We start from the raw sequence: 14571 nt of genomic DNA on the forward strand, positions 1-14571 counted from the left end.
AAAGAAACAGAAAAAGGGATAGAGAGTGCAAGGTAAAAGTGGGGAGAGACAGAGCGTCAGGTAGAGGCTTGTAAAAAAGAGAAAGAGGGAGAGAGACAGACAGCTGAGAGAAAGAGACAGAGGGAGAGAGAGAAAGTGAGTGAGAGAGAGAGGGACGGAGAGACAATGAGAGAGAGAGTAAGAGGTATGGAGAGAGACAGAGGCGGAGAGACAATGAGAGACAGAGAGAGAGAGAGAGAGGTGGTGAGAGAAACAGACAGAGAGGAGGGGAGAGAGAGAGAGGTGAAGGAAGGAGAGCAGAGAGGGGGTGAGAGGCAGAGGGAGAGGGTGAGAGAGATGAAGAGAAAGAGAGGGGGAGGGTGGGGGGAGAGAGAGGCCGAAAGATATAGAGGCAGAGGGGGAAACAATGAGCGAGGGAAGGAAACAGCTAGGCCGAGAGAGGGAGTGCGGGGAAGCAACTCCTCACAGATAATCCTTCGAAACAGCTTCCACAAAGTTGGGGGCAGACATGAGGATGGAGATGGTGCAAATGATGTTGAAGACAGCAAAGGCCATCAGGCACATCCTGTCCAGCACAGCGGCAGCGAACCTCCAGTCGCTACACACCCCTTCCTCCTCGTCCTGACTGCGCAGCCTGTTGGCCAGGTACTCAACCTCCTCCAGGATGCGGCCTAGCTGGGGGTCGCCCTGCGGAACCCAGCGAGGGGGCAGGAGGCGACGGTCGGGGACCGAGAGGTAGCTGCCGGGCCCCAGGCCCACGGGGGGCTTCTGGTAGCCGGGGCGGGGGGACTGGACGCCCTCCAGGCCCCGGAATCCGAGGTAGACCAGGTTCCCGATCGGGGCCTGCTGGACCGGGGATGACCGGCCGCTCTCCGAGCTCTGCCTCCTCGGGCCTAGTTTACAGGGAGGCCGTGGAGCCTCGGCTCCCGGTTTCTTCATCCGCAGGAACCAGGCGCACCACTGCAACAGGACAGTCCGAACCTGCAGGAGGAACAACAACAGGTCAACACAGTGACACAGGCAAGGAGGAGGCCATTCAGCCCTCCCCAGCTGGTTACTGCAACAGTGCAGCACTCCCTCAGTACTGATTCTCCGACAGTGCGGCGCTCCCTCAGTACTGACACTCCGACAGTGCGGCGCTCCCTCAGTACTGACCCTCCGACAGTGCGGCACTCCCTCAGTACTGACCCTCCGACAGTGCGGCGCTCCCTCAGTACTGACCCTCCGACAGTGCGGCACTCCCTCATTACTGACTCTCCGACAGTGCGGCACTCCCTCAGTACTGACTCTCCGACAGTGCGGCACTCCCTCAGTACTGAATCTCCGACAGTGTGGCGCTCCCTCAGTACTGACCCTCCGACAGTGCGGCACTCCCTCAGTACTGACCCTCCGACAGTGCGGCGCTCCCTCAGTACTGATCCTCCGACAGTGCGGCACTCCCTCATTACTGACTCTCCGACAGTGCGGCACTCCCTCAGTACTGACTCTCCGACAGTGCGGCACTCCCTCAGTACTGAATCTCCGACAGTGTGGCGCTCCCTCAGTACTGACCCTCCGACAGTGCGGCACTCCCTCAGTACTGACCCTCCGACAGTGCGGCGCTCCCTCAGTACTGACCCTCCGACAGTGCGGCGCTCCCTCAGTACTGACCCTCCGACAGTGCGGTGCTCCCTCAGTACTGACCCTCTGACAGTGCAGCACTCCCTCAGTACTGACCCTCCGACAGTGCAGCACTCCCTCAGTACTGACCCTCCGACAGTGCAGCACTCCCTCAGTACTGACCCTCCGACAGTGCGGCACTCCCTCAGTACTGACCCTCCGACAGTGCGGCACTCCCTCAGTACTGACCCTGTGACAGTGCGGCACTCCCACAGTACTGACCCTCCGACAGTGCGGCACTCCCTCAGTACTGACCCTCTGACAGTGCGGCACTCCCTCAGTACTGACCCTCCAACAGTGCGGCACTCCCTCAGTACTGACCCTCCGACAGTGCGGCTCTCCCTCAGTACTGACCCTCCGACAGTGTGGCACTCCCTCAGCACTGACCCTCCGACAGTGCGGTGCTCCCTCAGTACTGACCCTCCAACAGTGCGGCACTCCCTCAGTACTGGCACCGGGAGTGTTGGTTTTGAATGTTTGTGCTGAAGCCTTTCAGTTGTACTTGGACCCAGAACCTCGCAACCTCAAGGTCAGAGTGCTACAACTGAGACCCGTACAAAATACAAATTAGGAACAGGATGAGGCCAGTCAGACCCTCGAGCCTGCTCTGCCATTCAATAAGATCATGGCTGATCGGATTTTAATCTAGCCCCATATTCCTTCCCATCCCATATAACCTTTCACCTCCTTGTTTATCAAGAATCTAGCTCGCTCGGCCTTAAAAATATTCAAAGACTCTGCTTCCACCATCTTTTGAGGAAGAGAGTTCCAAAGATTCACAACCCTCTGAGTAAACAATTTCTCTTCATCTCTGTCTTAAATGAGCGACTCTCTTATTTTTAAACAGTGACCCCTAGTTCTAGATTCTCCCACAAGGGGAAACACCCTCTCCACATCCCCCCTGTCAATACCCCTCAGGATCTTATATGTTTCAATTAAGTCACCTCTCACTCTTCTAAACTCCAGTGGATACAAGCCCAGACTGTCTGACCTTTCCTCATGAGACAACCCACCCATTCCTGGTATTAGTCTGATAAACCTTCTCTGAACTACTTCCAATGCATTTACATCCTTCCTTAAATAAGGAGACTGGTACTGTACACAGTATTCCAGATGTGGTCTCACCAGTGCCTTGGCCAACAAGGCTGACATGAGGAGTAAATGCAGTCTGGATTTACCAGAATGACTTTTTTCATTCATTCCCGGGATGTGGGCTTCGCTGGCCGGGCCCAGCATTTATTGCCCATCCCTAATTGCCCCTTGAGAAGGTGGGGGTGAGCTGCCTTCTTGAGCCGCTGCAGTCCCTGTGGTGTAGGTACACCCACCGTGCTGTTAGGGAGGGAGTTCCAGGATTTGGACCCAGCGACAGTGAAGGAACGGCCGATATATTTCCAATTCAGGATGGTGAGTGACTCGGAGGGGAACTTCCAGGTGGTGGTGTTCCCCATGTGTCTGCTGCCCTTGTCCTTCTAGATGGTGGCGGTCGTGGGTTTGGAAGGTGCTGTCGAAGGAGCCTTGGTGAGTTGCTGCAGTGCATCTTGTAGATGGTACACACACTGCTGCTACTGTGCGTCGGTGGTGGAGGGAGTGAATGTTTGTGGATGGGGTGCCGATCAAGCGGGGCTGCTTTGTCCTGGATGGTGTTGAGCTTCTTGAGTGTTGTGGGAGCTGCACTCATCCAGGCAAGTGGGGAGTATTCCATCTGACTCCTGACTTGTGCCTTGTAGATGGTGGACAGGCTTTGGGGAGTCAGGAGGTGAGTTACTCACCGCAGGATTCCCAGCCTCTGACCTGCTCTTGTAGCCACAGTATTTATATGGCTGGTCCAGTTCAGTTTCTGGTCAATGGTAACCCCCAGGATGTTGATAGTGGGGGATTCAGTGATGGTAATACCATTGAACATCAAGGGGCGATGGTTGGATTCTCTCTTGTTGGAGATGGTCATTTCCTGGCACTTGTGTGGTGTGAATGTTACTTGCCACTTGTCAGCCCAAGCCTGGATATTGTCCAGGTCTTGCTGCATTTGGACATGGGCTGCTTCAGTATCTGAGGAGTCGTGAATGGTGCTGAACATTGTGCAATCATCAGCGAACATCCCCACTTCTGACCTTATGATGGAAGGAAGGTCATTGATGAAGCAGCTGAAGATGGTTGGGCCGAGGACACTACCCTGAGGAACTCCTGCAGTGATGTCCTGGAGCTGAGATGACTGACCTCCAACAACCACAACCATCTTCCTTTGTGCTGGGTATGACTCCAACCAGCGGAGAGTTTTCCCCCTGATTCCCATTGACTCCAGTTTTGCTGGGGCTCCTTGATGCCACACTCGGTCAAATGCTGCCTCGATGTCAAGGGCAGTCACTCTCACCTCACCTCAGGAGTTCAGGTCTTTTGTCCATGTTTGAACCAAGGCTGTAATGGGGTCAGGAGCTGAGTGGCCCTGGCAGAACCCAAACTGGGCATCAGTGAGCAGGTTATTGCTAAGCAAGTGCCACTTGATAGCACTGTTGATGACCCCTTCCAGCACTTTACTGACGATGGAGAGTAGACTGGTGGGGTGGTAATTGGCCGGGTTGGATTTGTCCTGCTTTTTGTGTACAGGACATACCTGGGCAATTTTCCACGTAGCCGGGTAGATGCCAGTGTTGTAGCTGTACTGGAACAGCTTGGCTAGGGGTGCGGCAAGTTCTGGAGCACAAGTCTTCAGTACTATTGCCGGAATATTGTCAGGGCCCATAGCCTTTGCAGTATCCAGTGCCTTCAGCCGTTTCTTGATATCACGTGGAGTGAATTGAATTGGCTGGAGACTGGCATCTGTGATGCTGGGGACCTCCAGAGGAGGCTGAGATGGATCATCCACTCGACACTCCTGGCTGAAGATTGTAGTAAATGCTTCAGCCTTATCTTTTGCACTGATGTGCTGGGCTCCTCCATCATTGAGGATGGGGATATTTGTGGAGCCTCCTCCTCCTGTGAATTGTTTAATTGTCCACCACCATTCACAACTGGATGTAGCAGGACTGCAGAGCTTAGATCTGATCCATTGGTTGTGGGATCGCTTAGCTCTGTCTATCACTTGCTGCTTATGCTGTTTGACACACAAGTAATCCTGTGTTATAGCTTCACCAGGTTGACACCTCATTTTTAGGAATGCCTGGTGCTGCTCCTGACATACCCTCCTGCACTCTTCATTGAACCAGGGTTGATACCCTGGCTTGATGGTAATGGTAGAGTGGGGGATATGCTGGGCCATGAGGTTACAGATTGTGTTTGAGTACAATTCTGCTGCTGCTGATGGCCCACAGCACCTCATGGATACCCAGTCTTGAGTTGCTAGATCTGTTTGAAATCTATCCCATTTAGTACAGTGATAGTGCCACACAACACGATGGAGGGTATCCTCAGTGTGAAGGTGGGACTTTGTCTCCACAAGGACTGTGCGGTGGTCACTCCTACCGATACTGTCATGGACAGATGTATCTGTGACAGGCAGGTTGGTGAGGATGAGGAAGTACTTTTTTCCCTCTTGTTGGTTCCCTCACCACCTGCTGCAGACCCAGTCTAGCAGCTATGTCCTTTAGGACTCGGCCAGCTCGGTCAGAAGCGATGCTACCGAGACTCTCTTGGTGACTCTCTTGGACATTGAAGTCCCCACACAGAGTACATTCTGTGCCCTTGTCACCCTCAGTGCTTCCTCCAAGTGGTGTTCAACATGGAGGAGCACGGATTTATCAGCTGAGGGAGGATGGTACGTGGCCATCAGCAGGAGGTTTCCTTCCCCATGTTTGACCTGATGCCATGAGACTTCATGGGGTCCAGAGTTGATGTTGATGACTCCCAGGGCAACTCCCTCCTGACTCTATACCACTGTGTCACCACCTCTGCTTGGTCTGTCCTGCTGGTGGGACAGGACATACCCAGGGATGGTGATGGTGGTGTCTGGGACGTTATCTGTAAGGTATGATTTGTTAAGGATGACTATGTCAGGCTGTTGCTTGACTAGTCTGTGAGACAGCTCTCCCAATTCTGGCACTAGCCCCCAGATGTTAGTGAGGAGGACTTTGCAGGATTGACAGGGCTGAGTTTGCCGTTGTTGTTTCCGGTGCCCAGGTCAATGCCGGGTGGTCCGTCCGGTTTCATCCCTTTGTTGTGTCTTTGTAGCTAGTTTGATACAACTGAGGATCTGGCTTGGACATTTCAGGGCGGGGGGGGCAGTTAAAAATCGATCCCATGGCTGTGGGTCTGGAGTCATGTGTAGGCCATACCGGGTAAGGAGGGCAGATTTCCCTCCCTAAAGGGGATTAGTGACCCAGATGGGGTTTTTATAACAATCCACAATGGCTTCAGATTTTTATTGAATTCAAATTCCACCATCTGCCGTGGTGAGATTCCAACCCGGGTCCCCGGAGAATTACCCTGGGGCTCTGGAATATTAGCCCAGTGACAATACCTATACGCCACCACCTCCATTGAGTCCATATCTGGACTCCAAGGGTTCAACGATGGGGATGGATTAAACACAAACTCAGGTTGTATTCCCTGGAGTTTAGAAGTTTAGAGGAGGTGATTCGATCAAAGTTTTCAAGATATTTCGGGGAACTGATAGGGTCGAGAGAGAGATAAACTATTCTCCCTGGTCGGGGAGTCTGGGACCGGGGTCGGGGGGGTTACAGAGTCTAACAATTCGAGCCAGACCTGTCCGGAGTGAAATTAGGAAACACTTGGTCACACAAAGGGGTGGGAGAAGTTTGGAACTCTCTTCCGCAAATGGCGACCGATGCTGGGATCGATTCAATTTCAATCTCAGCTTGAGAGGTTTTTGTTATCCAGAAGATATTGAGGGACATGGGGGTGAAGGCGGGTGGATGGAGTTAGGTCACAGATCAGCCAATGGTCTCACTGAATGGTAGAACAGGAGCGAGGGGCTGAATGGCCTCCTCCTGTTCCTTTGGTCGGATGATATTTACCCTCCCCCTCAGCCTCGACAGTTTTTTTGGGGGGGTGGAGAGGGGGGGAGAGAGTCCCAGGTCCCCGCTCCCCCCCAGCCGTGTGGGGAGATGGGTTTCCTGACATCACCCCCGAGCGGCCTGGCTCCAAGTTTCTACCCAGCAGCCCCTCCCGACGCCCCCCCACCCCCCACCACCACCACCACCACCCACCCCCCCCCCTTGATTCGTTCTCACCCATTTATTTCTCTTACCCATTTCGGTAACGTTCCCTCGGTGGGATTGTGGTGGTGGTACTGTAACACAAACACTGTGGCGATCACCACAAACCCTACAATGACCATGATGCTGGCAAAGTATTGTCCTGTGGAGAGAGGGCGCTGAGAGTTATTAAATTTCAAGGTGCCCGTGGCAAGGACATAAAGACAGGCATCACTGTCGGCCGTTCAGCCCCTCCAGCTCACGCTACTTCCAACAAGATCCGAGAACGCCTACGGCACAGGAGGAGGCCATTCGGCCCATTGTGTCTGTACCGACTCACCCAGTGTCCCTCCTCCACCTTCTCCCCGTAACCCTGCACGTTCTCCCTTTGCCGATAACTCTCCAATTCCCTATCGAGAGCCTCGATTGAACCCGTCTCCCCCCAACACTGTCGGGCAGCGCATTCCAGACCCCAACCACTCGATGCGTGAAAAAGTTTCTCCTCGTGTCTCCATCGCTCCTTTCACCGATCCCCTTAAATCTGGGTCCCTCAGGTCCCCCCATTGGGAACAGTTTCTCCCCGTCGACTCTGTCCAGACCCTCGTGATTTTGAACACCTCTGTCAAATCACCTTTTCTCCGAGGTAAACAGCCCCAACTTCTCCCATCTGTCCACAGAACTGAAGTTCCTCATCCCTGGGAACCGTTCTCGTGAATCTCTCCTGCACTCTCTCCGGAGTCCTCACATCCTTCCTAAAGTGCGGCACCCAGAAACGGACACGATACTCCAGCTGAGGCCGAGCTCCTGCCTCATACAAATTCAACGTAACCTCCTTGCCCTGGTGCTCTATGCCCCTATTAATGAAGCCCGGGACGCTGTGTTTTTTATTAACCGTTCTCCCAACCTGTCCTGCCCACCTTCAATGACTTATGGACCTATACACCCAGGCCCTCTGCTCCTGCACCCATCCCTCCCAACTGTTTAGAATTGTATCCTTTATTTTGATCTTCTCCCTCAATTCCATTCTATCCTGCCCTTTCCCTCAGTGTCCAAAAATCTATCTACCCCTGTCTCGCATATACTCAGTGACAGAGCATCTACACCTCTTTGAAGCTAGAGGATGCCAGGACCTCACCACCCTCCGAGTGAAGAAATTCCTCCTCATCTCAGTCCAAAATGGCTGACCCCTTGTCCCGAGACTGTGTCCCAGACTCTCCAGGCCCGGAGGGATTGGTGGAGGGAGGTGGGGGGGGGGTGGGGGTGTCGGCGGGAAACAGCCTCTCAGAATCCATCAAGTCCGAGTGAGGTCACCTCTCATCCTTCTAAACTCTGGAGAACAGGGGCCCGTTCTTCTCAATCCCTCCTCAGAGGGGCAACCCCTTCACCCCAGGGGTCAATCCCAGGGGCCTGTTGAAGGCCCACTATCGAATGAAAGAAGTGTGCACTCCAAACCTGCAGATGGCCTTAAATTATCAGGGACGAATAAAGGAACAAGGGGGAGTGGGCCATTCAGCCCCTCGAGGGACAGTAAGTAGAATAGTTAGATGTGGGGACCAGAAGGGAAAAACAGTTCGGACCAGTACTCTGATTGCCCAGTTTTTACTGGTGTTCCACTTTAAGGTATACAAGACCAGTTCAGACCAGTAATCTTATTTCCCAGTTTTTACTGGTGTTCCACTTTAAGGGATACAAGACCAGTTCAGACCAGTACTCTGATTGCCCAGTTCTTACTATTTTTCCCTTCTGAGGATTGTGGGGATGGACATTGATAGATGAAGTGAATTGGCCAAACTGTGGCCGCTGGGGTTCAGCCTTCGGGAAGTGTGGGACCCGCCCGCTCTGGGGTGTCGGAGACACCGATCTGGATTTTGCTAAATGGGGGGAAGCTGGGAGCTGGGCAGGAGCAGAGAGATTTAGGGATTCGAGTAGAGGAATCACTGGAAGTTGCTGGACAGATACAAAAAAATAACTAGCGACTGATGGAAACACCGGCCTTTATCCCGAGGGGACTGGGATACAAAGGGGGGGTGGGAGTGATGTTACTGCTTTACAGAGCTCGAGTTCCATTCCATCGGGAGTAACCGGGTTCAGTTCTGGGCCCCCGCGCCTCAGGAAGGATATAAGACCATAAGACATAGGAGCAGAAATTAGGCCATTCGGCCCATCGAGTCTGCTCCGCCATTCAATCACGGCTGATAAGTTTCTCAACCCCATTCTCCCGCCTTCTCCCCGTAACCTTTGACCCCCTTACCAATCAGGAACCTATCTATCTCGGTCTTAAATACACTCAATGACCTGGCCTCCACAGCCTTCTGTGGCAATGAATTCCATAGATTCACCGCTCTCTGGCTAAAGAAGTTTCTCCTCATCTCTGTTCTAAAAGGTCTTCCCTTTACTCTGAGGCTGTGCCCTCGGGTCCTAGTCTCTCCTACTAATGGAAACATCTTCCCCACGTCCACTCTATCCAGGCCTTTCAGTATTCTGTAAGTTTCAATCAGATCCCCCCTCATCCTTCTAAACTCCATCGAGTATAGACCCAGAGTCCTCAAATGTTCCTCATATGTTAAGCTTTTCATTCCTGGGATCATTCCCGTGAACCTCCTCTGAACTCTCTACAGGGCCGGCACATCCTTCCTGAGATACGGGGCCCAAAATTGCTCACAATATTCTAAATGTGGTCTGACCAGAGCCTTATAAAGCCTCAGCAGCACATCCCTGCTTTTATATTCTAGTCCTCTCGAAAGAAATGCCAACATTGCATTTGCCTTCCTAACTACTGACTCAACCTGCAAGTTAACGTTAAGAGAATCCTGGACTAGGACTCCCAAGTCCCTTTGCACTCCAGATTTCTGAATTCTCTCCTCATTTAGAAAATAGTCCATGCCTCTATTCTTCCTACCAAAGTGCATGATGACCTCACACTTCCCCACGTTGTATTCCATCTGCCACTTCTTTGCCCATTCTCCTAACCTGTCCAAATCCTTCGGCAGCCTCCCCGCCTCCTCAATACTACCTGTCCCTCCAGCTATCTTTGTATCATCTGCAAAATTAGTCAGGATGCCCTCAGTTCCTTCATCTAGATCATTAATGTATAAAGTGAAAAGTTGTGGTCCCAACACTGACCCCTGCGGAACTCCACTAGTCACCGGCCGCCATCCTGAGAAGGACCCCCTTATCCCCACTCTCTGCCTCCTGCCAGACAGCCAATCTTCTATCCATGCTAGTACCTCTAACACCATGGGCTCTTATCTTACTGAGCAGCTTCCTGTGCGGCACCTTGTCAAAGGCCTTCTGGAAGTCCAAGTAGATAACATCCATTGGCTCTCCTTTGTCTAACCTACTCGTCACCCCCTCAAAGAATTCTAACAGATTTGTCAGACATGACCTCCCCTTGATGAAACCATGCTGACTTTGCCAGATTTTACCATGCACTTCCAAGTATTCTGAAATCTCATCCTTAATAATGGACTCTAAAATCTTACCAACGACCAAGGTCAGGCTAATCGGCCTGTAATTTTGAATATATTGACCCTCGGAGGGGGTAGTGGTGCAGATTCAACAGAACGATCCCGGGGTTGAAAGGGTTAAATTCCGAGGACAGGTCACACAGACTCAGATTGTATTCACAGAATCACAGAGCAGAAGAGGCCCTTTGGCCCATCGAGTCTGCACCTACCTCCCTAATCCCATTGACCAGCACTTGGCCCATAGCCTTGAATGTTATGAGGTGCCAAGTGCTCATCCAGGTACTTTTTAAAGGATGTGAGGCTAACCCGCCTCCACCTCCCTCCCAGGCAGCGCATTCCAGACCCTCACCACCCTCTGGGTAAAAAGGTTTTTCCTCACATCCCCCCTAAACCTCCTGCCCCTCACCTTGAACTTGTGTCCCCTCGTGACTGACCCTTCAACTAAGGGGAACAGCTGCTCCCTATCCACCCTGTCCATGCCCCTCATAATCTTGTACACCTCGATCAGGTCACCCCTCAGTCTTCTCTGTTCCAACGGAAACAACCCAAGTCTATCCAACCTCTCCTCGTAACTTAAATGTTTCATCCCAGGAAACATCCTGGTGAATCTCCTCTGCACCCACTCCAGTGCAATCACATCCTTCCTATAATGTGGCGACCAGAACTGCACACAGTACTCCAGCTGTGGCCTCACCAAGGTTCTATACAACTCCAACATGACCTCTCTACTTTTGTAATCTATGCCTCGATTGATAAAGGCAAGTGTCCCATATGCCTTTTTCACCATCCCACTAACATGCCCCTCCTCCTTCAGAGATCTATGGACACACACACCAAGGTCCCTTTGTTCCTCAGAACTTCCTAGTGTCATGCCATTCATTGAATACTTCCTTGTCAAATTACTCCTTCCAAAGTGTATCACCTCACACTTTTCAGTGTTCAATTCCATCTGTCACTTATCTGCCCATTTGACCATCCCGTCTATATCTTCCTGTAGCTCAAGACATTCAATCTCACTGTTAACCACCCGGCCAATCTTTGTGTCATCCGCAAACTTACAAATCCTACCCCCCACATAGTCACCAGGTCATTTATATAAATGACGAATAATAGGGGACCCAGAACAGATCCCTGTGGTACGCCACTGGACACTGGCTTCTAGTCACTAAAGCATCCTTCTGTCATCACCCTCTGTCTCCAACAACTAAGCCAATTTTGAATCCACCTTATCAAATTACCCTGTATCCCATGTGCATTTGCCTTCTTTATAAGTCTCCCATGTGGGACCTTGTCAAAGGCTTTGCTGAAATCCATATAAACTACATCAACTGCACTACCCTCAACTACACACCTGGTCACCTCGTCAAAAAATTCAATCAAATTTGTTAGGCATGACCTCCCTCTGACAAAGCCATGCTGACTATCACTGATCAAACCTTGCCTCTCCAAGTGGAGATAGATTCTCTCCTTCAGAATTTTCTCCAATACTTTCCCTGCCACTGACGTGAGACTCACTGGCCTGTAGTTCCCTGGCTTCTCTCTACAACCCTTCTTAAATAGCGGAACCACATTAGCTGTTCTCCAGTCCTCTGGCACCTCCCCTGTGGCCAGAGAGGAATTAAAAATTTGGGTCAGAGCCCCTGCGATCTCCTCCCTTGCCTCCCTCAGCAGTCTGGGACGGAAATCACCTGGACCTGGAGGTTTGTCCACTTTTAAGCCTGCCAACACCTCCAATACCTTGTCACTCCCTATATCAATTTGCTTAAGAACCTCGCAGTCTCTCTCCCCGAGTTCGATACCTTCATCCTCATTCTCTTGGGTGAAGACGGGTGTGAAGTATTCATTCAACACTCTAGCGATGTCATCTGGCTCCACCCATAGATTGCCCCCTTGGTCCCTAATGGGCCCTACTCTTTCCCTGGTTATCCTCTTCCCATTGATATACTTATAGAATATCTTGGGATTTTCCCTACTTTTACCAGCCAGAGCTTTCTCATATCCCCACTTTGCTCTCCTCATTGCTTTCTTAAGCTCCCCCCTGCACTGTCTGTACTCCACTAATGCCTCTGCTGATTTGCTCCCCTTGTACCTGCTGAAAGCCTCTTTTCCTTCTCATCGTAACCTGAATATCTCCGGTCATCCATGGTTCTCTGGGCTTGTTACTCCTTCCTAACACCCTAGAGGGAACATGTTGAGCCTGGACCCTCCCCATTTCCTTTTTGAACACCCTCCACTGCTCCTCTGTAGATTTCCCCACAAGTAACTGTTCCCAGTCTACCTTGGCCAGATCCTGCCTTATTTTACTAAAATCCACTCTCCCCCAATCCAAAACATTTTTTTGCAACTTGTCTATTTCTTTGTCAACAACAAAGTTAAACTGTACCATGTTGTGATCGCTATTGCTAAAATGCTCCCCCACCACCACCTCAGCCAGTCCGACTTCATTCCCCAGAATTAGGTCCAGCAATGCGCCGTCCCTTGTTGGACCCTCTACATATTGACCTAAAACCTTCTCCTGTGGTAAAGTTCTGCGAGGTATTCCCTCGAGTGTGGAAGATTAAGGGGTGTTCAAGGGTGTTCCTGCTCGGTGTGTGAGCCCAGATGTGTTCTCCCAAGAGAGCGAGAGTTACAGTGGCTGTAACCAGCCCATATCCAATCCGAGTTATTGGATTCCGCTTCCCAGATGGTCCAGGTGGGATTTGCACCTTTCGGTTCCTAGCCTAGTACTGTAATGACATAGGGTGTGTTAGTCTGTGCACTGCCTACCTATCAGCGGAATAGAGTCAGAGGTTGCTGGCATTATCTCAGCTACAAGGAGCATGAAGACAGTCAGACAGAGCAGCACAGTGATACCTGTGGACAGTGAGAACAGAACACAGTCAAAAAAATTACATTTATATATCGCCGTCAACATCCCAAAAGTGATTACCAATCAAAATCTGACCCCGAGCCGCATGAGGAGATATTAGGGAGAGGCAACCATAAGCTGGGTCAAAAAGGTCAGTTTTAAGGAGGGAGAGAGAGAGAGAGACAGAGGGAGATAGATAGAAAGACAGACAGAGAGAGAGAGAGACACAGACAGAGAGAGACAGACAGGCAGACAGAAAGAGAGAGAGAGAGAGAGTGACAGCAAGAGCGAGAGGTGGAGAGGTTTAGGGAGGGAATTCCAGAGCTCAGGGCCCCCCCTAGGCAGCTGAAGGCACGGCCGCCAATGGTGGAGCGATGGGAATCGGGGGATGGTCAAGAGGTTGGAATTGGAGGAGCGCAGAGATCTCGGAGGGTTGCAGGGGCTGGAGGAGGTTACAGAGATAGGGAGGGGTGTAGGGGCTGGAGGAGGTTACAGAGATAGGGAGGGGTGTAGGGGCTGGAGGAGGTTACAGAGATAGGGAGGGGTGTAGGGGCTGGAGGAGGTTACAGAGATAGGGAGGGGTGTAGGGGCTGGAGGAGGTTACAGAGAAAGGGAGAGGTGTAGGGGCTGGAGGAGGTTACAGAGATAGGGAGGGGTGTAGGGGCTGGAGGAGGTTACAGAGATAGAGAGGGGTGTAGGGGCTGGAGGAGGTTACAGAGATAAGGAGGGGTGCATGGCTTGGGGAGGTTACAGAGATAGGGAGGGTTCGAGGGGCTGGAGGAAGTTACAGAGATAGGGAGGGGTGGAGGGGCTGGAGGAGGTTACAGAGATAGGGAGGGGTGTAGGAGCTGGAGGAGGTTACAGAGATAGGGAGGGGTGTAGGGGCTGGAGGAGGTTGCAGAGATAGGGAGGGGTGTAGGAGCTGGAGGAGGTTACAGAGATAGGGAGGGGTGTAGGGACTGGAGGAGGTTACAGAGATAGGGAGGGGTGTAGGGGCTGGAGGAGGTTACAGAGATAGGGAGGGGTGTAGGGGCTGGAGGAGGTTACAGAGATAGGGAGGGGTGTAGGGGCTGGAGGAGGTTACAGAGATAGGGAGGGGTGTAGGGGCTGGAGGAGGTTACAGAGATAGGGAGGGGTGTAGGGGCTGGAGGAGGTTACAGAGATAGGGAGGGGTGTAGGGACTGGAGGAGGTTACAGAGATAGGGAGGGGTGTAGGGGCTGGAGGAGGTTACAGAGATAGGGGAGAGGGAGGCCGTTGCCTGACTGGGAACCAACATGGGGTTGACAAGCGCATGTCTTGGTGAGTGTGAGGGGCGGGGGTGTGGGGTGCGGGGGTCTGGGTGTGGGCTGATGGGCGAGGGGTGAGATCAGGCACATCCTGCCCCCCGATCCCCATCCCGACCTTCCTGGGGTCGAATTCCCTGGAACCCTGGTGCCTGGGAGGAAGGGG

General features: G+C 52.2%; 1 protein-coding gene across 2 annotated transcripts in view; it reads right to left on the minus strand.

The window, feature by feature from the left end:
• Positions 1-364: 364 nt before the first annotated feature.
• The window catches only part of LOC121274419 (neuronal acetylcholine receptor subunit alpha-7-like), a 32176-nt gene continuing 17969 nt past the window's right edge, over positions 365-14571 (minus strand). For both annotated transcript variants that reach the window (XM_041181729.1, XM_041181730.1), the window contains 3 exons: positions 13040-13126; positions 6860-6969; positions 365-981 (listed from right to left, as the gene is read on the minus strand). In XM_041181729.1, the coding sequence (XP_041037663.1) occupies positions 463-981; positions 6860-6969; positions 13040-13126 (716 nt within the window). In that variant the 3' untranslated portion in view covers positions 365-462. The remainder of the gene's footprint in view (positions 982-6859; positions 6970-13039; positions 13127-14571) is intronic.

Source organism: Carcharodon carcharias (genome assembly GCF_017639515.1).
Source record: "Carcharodon carcharias isolate sCarCar2 chromosome 36 unlocalized genomic scaffold, sCarCar2.pri SUPER_36_unloc_2, whole genome shotgun sequence".
In the NCBI taxonomy this organism is placed as follows: domain Eukaryota; kingdom Metazoa; phylum Chordata; class Chondrichthyes; order Lamniformes; family Lamnidae; genus Carcharodon; species Carcharodon carcharias.